Source organism: Mesitornis unicolor, unplaced genomic scaffold, assembly GCF_000695765.1.
Source record: "Mesitornis unicolor isolate BGI_N332 unplaced genomic scaffold, ASM69576v1 scaffold35346, whole genome shotgun sequence".
NCBI lineage: Eukaryota > Metazoa > Chordata > Aves > Mesitornithiformes > Mesitornithidae > Mesitornis > Mesitornis unicolor.
The window spans coordinates 14,624-24,595 of record NW_010192402.1 but is presented as its reverse complement, the minus strand read 5'-3'; the positions used below and the strand labels follow the sequence as shown (position 1 = coordinate 24,595).

The 9,972-nt window shown below is 54.7% G+C and overlaps 2 protein-coding genes across 2 annotated transcripts in view; one reads left to right on the top strand and one right to left on the bottom strand.

Moving 5' to 3' along the window:
- Window positions 1–4,839, top strand: part of ACAN (aggrecan) — a 27,159-nt gene extending 22,320 nt beyond the window's left edge. Inside the window, exons 15-19 of the mRNA XM_010187082.1 lie at window positions 1,334–1,492; window positions 1,982–2,064; window positions 2,398–2,542; window positions 3,221–3,403; window positions 4,751–4,839. Of these exons, the coding sequence (XP_010185384.1) occupies window positions 1,334–1,492; window positions 1,982–2,064; window positions 2,398–2,542; window positions 3,221–3,403; window positions 4,751–4,839 (659 nt within the window). The remainder of the gene's footprint in view (window positions 1–1,333; window positions 1,493–1,981; window positions 2,065–2,397; window positions 2,543–3,220; window positions 3,404–4,750) is intronic.
- Window positions 4,840–6,655: 1,816 nt separating this feature from the next.
- Window positions 6,656–9,201, bottom strand: HAPLN3 (hyaluronan and proteoglycan link protein 3). Its single transcript, XM_010187081.1, has 4 exons — window positions 9,075–9,201; window positions 8,467–8,835; window positions 7,124–7,426; window positions 6,656–6,936 (listed from the first exon to the last, which is right to left on the bottom strand). The coding sequence occupies exons 1-4, from the start codon at window positions 9,199–9,201 to the stop codon at window positions 6,656–6,658; spliced, it is 1,080 nt and encodes a 359-aa protein (XP_010185383.1).
- Window positions 9,202–9,972: the final 771 nt, after the last annotated feature.

Below are 9,972 nucleotides of genomic sequence, written 5' to 3'. Positions count from 1 at the left end.
GAAAGAGTGGCCTTTCTCCTAGGAGATATCCTGCTGCGGTTCTGTGCCATGTGCTGTCCTATCCCTGGCTGTGATGAGAAGGGATGGCATTCAAGCTGCTTGAAAAAAGACTTATATCTCAAAAGATAGAGTATGTTCTCTGCTCATCTTGTGCAAGCAATCTGCCTGCAAAGACCAAGAATCCTTAGAGGGTCAGCTGCTTTCAGATAATCCATTTGATCTGCTGAAGAAAGCAGAAAATGTTTTTAATGCCTGAACTAGCAGCCCTTCCAACATCTACGAAGCATCTGCAATCTCCAGCTGGAAGAACACCAGCAGGGTGGATTAGGAGAAATTAATGTGATTGAAGGTGACAAGTGCTTTGACCTATGAAGTTTAACAACAGAAGAAAGAAACTGAATACAGAAAACATTACTGGAAATGAAGAGGCATGAGAGCCACCCCAAGAGCAGCAAGTGCCTGAGAACAGTTGGTAGATCAGGCATCAGAAAGGTTGAGATTAAATACGTTTCATTTTCTGTTTCCTTTGGTGACATGGAGTGGATGTGTGGTGCATTGCATGGAAGCTGCTGAAGGACTTTTCTGGTGGTTTATCCATTCACTTCTGCTGTCCTCACCTGTGGCTTCTTTTTTATTATTATTATTAATGGGTTCAAATTTTCAGTGTCTCTCAGATGGTAAAAGATGTTAGGAAAAGTTGATAAACTACTGTACTTTTCTAGCAGATTCCAAGTTTTATCCTTGAAATCTCATTTTCTGTCTCTGCCATGGTAAGTTCCTGCCCCCATCTCTCTTCTCCCACCTCTGTAGATTTGCTTCTTCTCTGGAGCCTCAGAACCACACCAAGCAATGCGACCACCTGAAGCTGGGCTCTCTTCCCCTCTTTCCTTTTCAACACATACATGTTGATTTTGGGCATTTGGGTTCAGGTTTTGGAGTTTCTTTCCAAAGCAATAAAACTACACAGACCAGCACAAGTGGGAAGAAAGGAGTTCTTGCTTTGTCAGTTTCTCAAAAACAGAGTCCAGGAACATGACACGGGGGTTGAATTGCTCGAGAATAATTTTGTATCACTCAAGCTTTCTAGTAGCACTGGCCACGTAAGTGCAAACACAGGGTCTTCAACACAGGTTCCCCTCTCTGTGTGTGTCTTGGATGCCTTCTGATCATTTTCCACAGGATTTCCCACAGGCAACAGTGTCAGGGTTTGCTTTTTAGTAGAAGTGACCATGTATTTTCCCATGCTATGAGAGCATAAGCTGCTAAGAGATGAGTTGGAAGACTTCCAGACCCATGCACCAACTCCTTTTCATCCCTCTTTTGTCTATTTCAGACCTGGAGAACTGTGAGGAAGGCTGGACCAAGTTCCAAGGCCACTGCTACAAGCACTTTGAAGACAGGGAGACCTGGATGGATGCAGAGGCCAGATGCCGACAACATCAAGCCCACCTCAGCAGTATCATCACCCCAGAGGAGCAAGAATTTGTGAACAGTGAGTAATGAGGACTCCCTGAGGCTGGGCAGGGATCCATCTATTGGACTCTGAGTCTATGGACAAATATGATGTAAAAAACATAATTTCCCCTACTGGTGCTCAGGTATTCCCTAACAAGACCTCACACTTGCATGGGAGAGGAAGAGCCATCCATCTGTGAGACAGAAGAGGGCTGTCTCTTGGCTAGGATAGATCTTTGCTCTTATAATGTCATTAATGTGGCTTGTTCACAAGATGTTCGCTTGCTGCAACAAGCACAGTGACTCAAGCCAACGTGGGCAGATCCATGCTCATGGCATGCTGAGTGGGGAGGGAGATGGACAAGCGTGATGTGGGGAAAAACAGACATCAGGAGCTAGGGACTGGGAAAGAGCCAAATGACCCAAAGGCTCCAGGGCCAGAGACAGCTGAGATGGCAAAGAAACACTTCCAACAAAGTGTAGGGGTACCACAACCCACTCTTCTCTTCAACTCCATCTCTTCCAGGCCATGCACAGGACTACCAGTGGATCGGTCTCAGTGACAGAGCCGTGGAGAACGACTTCCGCTGGTCCGATGGGCACCCACTGGTGAGCCTGCAGCCCATGGTGTGGTCAGACATCAGCCTCCAGTGGGAGGGAAGATATTCCTGTTGGATGGGAAGAGCCCCATGAGCTATATCCTCAATTGGGTTGGATGTTGAGTGGAGGCAGCCCTTAACTTTGTAAGGCTCATGGTTTTTCCAAGCCTTTAGCAAAGATGGTCAGCTAAGCTCCTGGACACCATCACGATAGAAATAACTGTTGTAGTAGCAGTGCTGACAACCCACAGTCTCTGCTGGTGAGATGCATGGGGAAGGAGGGAGTAGGAAAAGAGAGAGGGGAGGGCTTAGCCTTAGGTGAAGGGTTTTCCTCTCTTGGCAGCAACTGGAGAACTGGCGGCCCAACCAACCTGATAACTTCTTCTCGGCGGGCGAGGACTGCGTTGTGATGATCTGGCACGAGAAAGGCGAATGGAACGACGTCCCTTGCAACTATCACCTTCCTTTCACCTGCAAGAAAGGAACAGGTCAGCACCCTGTGGCCTGCTGGCAATGAGTTGGGGGCTCAGGCACTGGGGCTGGAGCCAGGGCAAGGGTTTTGTGTCCCCAATCAGAGCCCTCACTCCCACACACCAGCTCTGTGCCCTACCACGGACATGAATGGCCACTGCAATGCCTGGCTCTTTCTGTCTATCCAGGAGGCAGGAACAGAGCCCTGAGGCAGACAGCTACTTAATTTTAAGGCCCATAGTAGAATTTCCATGTCACCCTGCCCCTAAATTTTGTGGAGAGAGGCAAACTCAAAGGAATTTAAGGTTTTATTAACTTTTTAATCAACTTTTTTTTATTATTGCTTTCATCTTTTTTCCCCCCAAACAAAGGAAACAACCCCTCTGTGGATTTAGCAAAAAAAGTCTGGCAGGCTCAAGTGATGGCACCTGCCCAGATGGGACCCATACACCTTCTAGATCAGAGATGTTATTCCAAGGAGGGAATAGCAGGGGAGGGCATCACTCCCAGAGCAACTCAGGGCTAGGCAAGGATGGCTGTGGGCACAGCAGCCTCTTTCCACCCCAGAAGTAGCCACATTTCAAGCAGCCACTGATCATTTCCTCTCTCCAACACTTAGAAACCCCAGGGGATGGGGTGCAGGAGAAGCAGGGTGACAAGGCTGTGCACTTCATGTCTCTGCCCTTCTCCTGCAGTGGCCTGTGGGGACCCCCCCGCGGTGGAGAATGCCAGGACCTTTGGCCGGAAGAAGGACCGCTACGAAATAAACTCCTTGGTGCGGTACCAGTGCAGCCAAGGCTACATCCAGCGCCACGTGCCCACGATTCGGTGCCAGCCCAACGGGCAGTGGGAGGAGCCACGGATATCCTGCATAAACCGTAAGTCTCGGCCCCCCTTGCCTTCAAGTTAGGGCTGATGCATCCCTGCAGCTGGGAGAAGGAGCTGGGAATGAGGGGGGCATCACCTTAGGGTGCAGGTTAGCTCTGAGCCAGGGGACATCATGGTCTCTTGACTTTCTGAAAGCTCCCCTGTGATGGGGCCATGGAAGCTGGCATCTTCTGGGCAGGTGGGGACCACAATGCCCGGCTGGAGGGGCAGCCTGGGCAATTCCTGCCCTGGAGATTTCTCCACCTAGGCAGGGCAGGGGCAGCTTCAGAGCCAGGAAAGGGCAACAAGGAGCTTACCAAGGGGCCAGGCTGCTTACAGAAATGAAAGAAGAAGAAATGGCTTCTGAAAGAGTGAGTTTTGGCATGACCTGCATCAGCAGAGAGAATAGGAGGGGAGCGTTCTGGTGACCCCAGAGCCCCCCCAGCATCCCCTGCCCTGGAAGCAGACAGGAGTCCTGCAGCAGAGCTAAGCCAAAGGACAGGGCTGGGCTCCTGACCCTTCTCCTGTCAGGTCTCCAGCTGATGGCAGCCAGCCCTCTCCCACTGCTGTCCCAGCCCACTCCCAGGCCTGCCTACACCCCTGTCCCATCCCTGCTCGCCTGCAGCTTCCCAGTATTTTCACTGGCCTCGGCCAAATCACATCTGTCCAGTGGTCTCCTTCCCAAGTTCTAGTCCAGCTGGGCAATTCCAGCTAAAACAATGGTCCCACAGCCAGGGAACATTGATACGGGCTTAAGGGACAAACATCCGCCCCAGGGAGGAGATGGAAGGAGGAGGGATGGAGGAGGTGTCTGTGTGGTGCCGACCAAGCTGCTGACTCCTTTGGCACTGCTGCAGACCCGGAGAGCTGCAGGCTGCTCTCAGCACAGACATAAGTGAACAGGAACAAGAGACCTAGGCTCTTCCCAACCAGCTTTTGCCCCTTCCATCAAAATGCTCCCACAGTTATCACACCAGAGCAGTGCCAGCCGTGAGGGAGAACAGCAGTAAAGATCAGGCAGAAACCTTGTCCCTGCCAGCCAGACAGGACTGTTTCCTGTCCTGTGCCCTGTGCACATCCCACTGCTGATGGATATTTCCCTCCCTGTCCCAGGAGATCAGAGAGGGACTGGTAGGGCAATGGGGCTGATAGGGAAGAGGTTCCCACGCCCACCCTGTTAGCAGAGCTGGCATCCCAGCAGGCATGGGGAATGGATGGGACAAGCATCCATGAAGATGTTCCTGCCTGCTGCTGCCTGTATTTTTCCAGAGAGCCAGGGGCTGGGATGGTCAGTGTGGGACAAGCAGCGTCTGTTAGGTCTTGCTAACAAGGTGCTTTTTCTTCTCCTCTTCCCACAGCCTCCAACTACCAGCGCAGGCTATACAAGAGGAGCCCCAGGAGCCGGTCGAGACCCAGCGGCAGAGCCGTGCACAGACCCACCCATTAGAGCAGGGCGAGAGAGACCGAGGGGGAAAGCGAGAGAGAGAGATTTTTAATGGAACAGTTCTATTAACAGAGTCGATTTCTTCTTCTTGTTGTTGCTTTTTTGTCATATAAGGAAAAAAAAATTATATTACAGACAAACCCACCTTTGTGTATATATATAAAAAAAATTAATGTTTTTTTCCAAGCACCAAAGCAAAGCAAATTAGATTTCAGCATTTTTACTAACCGTCCGGTTCCAATTATCTTCGTGCCTTCGGGGACAGGGAGGGGGGTGGGTTTGCAGAGGGCAGGGGGTTAAGTTAAATAATAAAGATGATTATTTTTTCCTGATTTTATCCACGAACAATGTAATTATTTCTGTTATTTAATCTCCGGGGTGAACAGCACCTTTTGGGGTTTTATTTTATTTTTTTTTCCAGAATCCTCCTACTGCTGCAGCGCGTTGGGGCAGGCGGGGAGGGCTGGGAGGCTGTGGTGGAAGGGGCTGCAGAAGGAGGGAGGCAAGGGGATGCTGAGACCTGAGATCTGGGGGCTGCAGCCCCTCTCTGCTTCCCTGCCACCCTTCCCCCCCCCGCAGCACAGCACCCATCCCAGGCCGACGTGCTCTTTCCAGGGGACCGTGCGGGGCACCAGTGTTCCCTGCACCTATTTATATTTTTGAACATATCCTATTTTGAAAGACTGATAAATAATAAAGAGAGTGAAATCGGAACAGGCACTTCGTCAGTGTTTTTTTGGGAAGAAGGGAGGTGTCTGTGTAGGCCAGGGTGGAGGGGGGTATCTCCCACGGCAAGACAGCAGGGAAGGAGCAGGAACCCAAACAGGGTGCTACACGCTACAGACAGCACCCAAGGGTGCAGCCCTGGGGACAAAAGCAGTGTGGGGGAGGTCCCAAGCCCCAAGCAAAGGAAGACACTGGGGTAGGACATTACCCTTCCCGTTCAGCTCTCACCCCAGGAGAGGTTAACACACATGTCTAAAGCCCATCCCAGCAGGAAATGCTTCATTCTTCAGCTTCCCTGTGCTCAGGTGGGAGCAGGGCTGAGCCAATGACAATGAGAAGATGCCTAGCCAAGGATGAGACAGTCCCAGGTGTCCAGTCAGGGATCCCCAAACCCTCTTTCCTTGGCAAACCCCTCTCCTGCTGGGACAGAGATGGGGATACAGCCACCTCGCTCCAGGGATTTCTTCACTGATTTATTAGGAGAGGTCCAGGAAAATACATCTTTTCATAACCAAACACTCAAAAAAGAAGACACTAGAGTTCCAGTGGTGTCCAGGCAAGGGGCGCATGGAGATAAGGCACTGGCGCTCCCCTGGGGACAGGCACAATGGCATCCTGTGGTGGGATGGGGACGGGGCTGGAAGAGGAGCTACCATAGTGGCATCCACTCTGTGCCTCTGGCCAAATCCAGCCTTGCCCTGCTCCCATCCCATGAGCTCAGGGGCAGGACCAGCCTGGGGGGGCAGGCGGGTGTCGGTGATGTGCTGCCACTGCAGGAAGGTGCCACAACACGCAGGGTGGCAGAGGTCAAGTGAGGCGGCAGCAGTCCATGGGAATGGTCCTTGTGCACACCCCATACCAAGGATGGTCCCACGCTGCCCCAGCTGGCAGCCGCCTTGAGCAGCTGCATGAGCCGGCTGCTGAGCAAGATGTGAAAAATACAAAGGAAGGAAACAAAATAAAAGAAAAAATAAGCCTCCCCACCACCCCGCCTCCCCCCCCAGTCACCCCCAGAACAGCCCTGGGAAACACCTGACACAAGGCACCATCAGGCTGGAAACATCCTCCGGCCAAGAAGAAGCCCTGCTGCTCCTTATCTCTCCTTGTAGCAGAAGACCCCAAACCTGCCCTTCCTGGGGAAGCCGAAGCTGCGGACACCAGGCTCTGCAGGGCCACAGTTGGGCCGGGGCTTGACGATGGGGTAGCGGATGCTGCCGTCCGCCAGCCAGCCGGCATTGCAGCGGTCCAGGCCCAGGAACTTCCAAGCAGAATAGAGGTGCCCCACTCGTGCGATTTCAGCCCCTGCATCCTGGCAGCTCTGCTTGGCCTCCTCCAGCGTCATCCCAGCTGGGTGGTCCAGGTAGAAAACCTCTCCTAGGAGGAAGAGGGGAGTAGGAGAGGGGAGCATCAGTGCTGAGCATCATCTGGAGCATCTCCATCTGGAGCATCTGCACCAAAGCTGAGCCCTGTGCCCTAAGGGGGAAGGAGGACGTGGGATGCCACTGGTTGTACACAGCATCTTCCCCAGGGTCCCACCCCCAGGCCCTGGCTCAGCACCCACCTCTCAGCGTGGAAGAGAAGCAGAAGGCATCAAAGCGGTGCAGATGCTGGTCACGCAGGCCGTAGCTGCGGATGCCCGGGGCGAGGTGCAGGCCACCACAGGGCTTGCGGGGCACACGGATGGGGTACTGCACAGTGCCGTCAGCCAGCCAGCCCGCATTGCACCAGTCCAGCCCCTCGGTCCAGGCCTGGAAGAGCTGGTTGAAGGTGGCAAGGATGGCACCTTGCTCCTGGCACACTTGCTCGGCTTCGTGGAAGTTGAGGCTGTACTGCCCGCGGGGAGGCTGGTAGGGGAACACGATGCCTGGGGGCAGATGGGGTGCTCAGCCAGCTCCACAAGCAGCCCACCACCCCGTCCGGCCTGATGGGGGTCCCTGACCCATCCCAAATTTAGGCTCTGGGACAAGGACTACCTCAGGGTGGCACAGCCCAAGGCTCAGGCGTGCAGGGGCATGCAGCCTCCAGCAGTGAGTTGCCAGCGACACCTGGTGGCACAGGGGCTTGGTCCTGTGGACAGCATGGGGATGCACAGACTATGATAACAGCGATGCAGGGACCACCATCACAGGGATGTACACACAGACAGTGGTCCCAGGGAGGCATGGACCACCCCTGTGGGGATGGACAGACCATCATGACGGGGATGCACAAGCTACAGGACCAAGCAACACAAAGGTCAGCATCACAGGGACATATGGGCCAGGATCGCAGGGATGCACAGATCATCAATATGGGGATGAATGGACCACTGTCTTGGGGATGGATGGACTACGGAATCATATGAACCACTACCATGGACTACAGTGACAGGCATCAGAGGGGACAAGCCACCATGGGAGGGAGGGCCTGGAGGCCGAGGGGGTGGGCAGGGGCACAGCAAGGGGGATATTTCTCCATCTCTGAGCCTGGTGGTGGAGTCAGGGCTGAGTCAGGTCCCTCATGGCAAGTGAGCAAGAGGTGTTGGACCAGTCACCAAGGTTCATCACAAGATGCATGAGGACATCCAGAGCTGGGAGGCAAGGGGGCAGCTGCACATGATGCAGCACAGTGAGAAGATGGGTGGGTACAGGCAGAAAACTGCGGCCACAGGGTCACCCCCAACTCTGACCCTGCAGTAACATCCCCAGGCTGAGCAGAGTGCCCTGGGCTCACTGCTGCTGAAACCCCACAGTCAGGCAGCCTCAAGCCACCATCCCGTCACACCAAGCATCCCAACCCCTTTCTGCCCACAGCTGGGCTCCTGAAGGCCCCTGCCTGCTACCTCCCCCAAGGAGAGGGTGTCCCGGGAAGGCCAGGCTCACTGGCTTGGTGCAGGGGATCACGCTGTCCCCACCATGTCCCCACCTTGCAGCCGAAGGTCCACCACATCGCTCTCATCCTCCAGTGCATCGATGACCTCACAGCGGTATTTGCCATCATCCTGCAAGCGTACGTCACTGATGATCAGTGAGGCTTCGTGTCGGCTGGTCCGGTGGAGGTGAGCGCGGCCTCGGAAGTCCCCAAAGGCCATGTAGGTCTTGCCAATGGCCACCAGCACGTCCTGCTCCTTGGTGTAGTCATCCCGCAGCTTGGACCACTTGATGCGGATCTTGCGCTTGACCTCCAGGTCGGGCTCATGATGGTAGTGGCAGGGCAGGGTGACGTTGGCACCATTGAAGCTGTAGACGGGGTCTTTGGGGGTCTCCACCACCAGTCTGGCCCCATTGAAATAATCTACTGGGAACAGGGAGGGAAGGCATGATGGTCAGGTCAGGATCCAGTGCCCAAAATCCCCAAATCTCTCTGCAGCTGCTCTACTTCTTCTCTCCAGCCATCTCCTCTTCTGCCTGAGCATCCCATGAGCATCCCCCAAGCATCCCATGAGCATCCACACCTGCTCCACTGGGCCCCACATCCTCCCCAAGAGATGGATCCCAGCCCCCCTTGCACCAAGCTGCCAATCCCCAATATACCTTTCTCCTGCCCGTTGTCTTTGTCATTCATGATGTGGTTGTAGTAGAAGCCATTGTAGAAGGGACGGTGGAAGCCACTGGCCAGCCACAGCAGGGTGGTCTCCAGGAGCAGCAGGAGCAGCAGCATGGCTGAGGAGCAAGGCTGAACTCTGAGCCTGGGCTGCGGAGCGGGAAAGGTCTGTGGTAACACCCCAGAATAACCAGGAGCACTCCAGTGCTGCCCAGCACACAGCAGCAGCCAAACCCCATTGCAGAGGTGCAAGCAGAGGGATGGATAGAGCCAGCAGAGCAGCTCACCTGCCCCCAGACCTGCCCCACAACAAGTGCTCCCAGTCCCCTCCATCCTCATCCTCCCACCTGGGTCACACCATGCACCACTGCATTCACCGCTGCCACCCCTTGGGGCCTGCGGAGCAGCCGGGACAGAGTAGGGAGCTGAGACCAAGGAGAGGAAATGGGATCCCAGGGCATCTTTTGAACAGGGAGCACTGGGAAAACATCACGTAGAGGGTGTGGGGGAGAGAAGCGGCTGAGCACCGCTGTAAGCCACAAGCTCGGTTTACAGAGGCAGCAGAGCGTGCAACCCAGCCGAGGAAGGGAGGAGAGAGGTCGGGGTTGCCTCCGCTGCCCCAGTACCGGACAAAGCCCGGCAGCACCCAGTCAACCTGGCTGAGGACCCTCAGCTCCCACCCGGGGCTGCCGCGTTGCATCACAGACGTGGCTGGTGCTGACCCCAATCGACATATATCACCCAAAACCACGTCCCCTGGGCAGGGAGGAGCCTGGCTGCTCCATGGCACCACAGATCCGTGCTGCTCCGACCTCTGGGTGCCCCGGATACCCAGGCGTGCCCTGCACGGGGTTCACCCAGGGTGGCTCACAGCAGTATTTGCCGGCT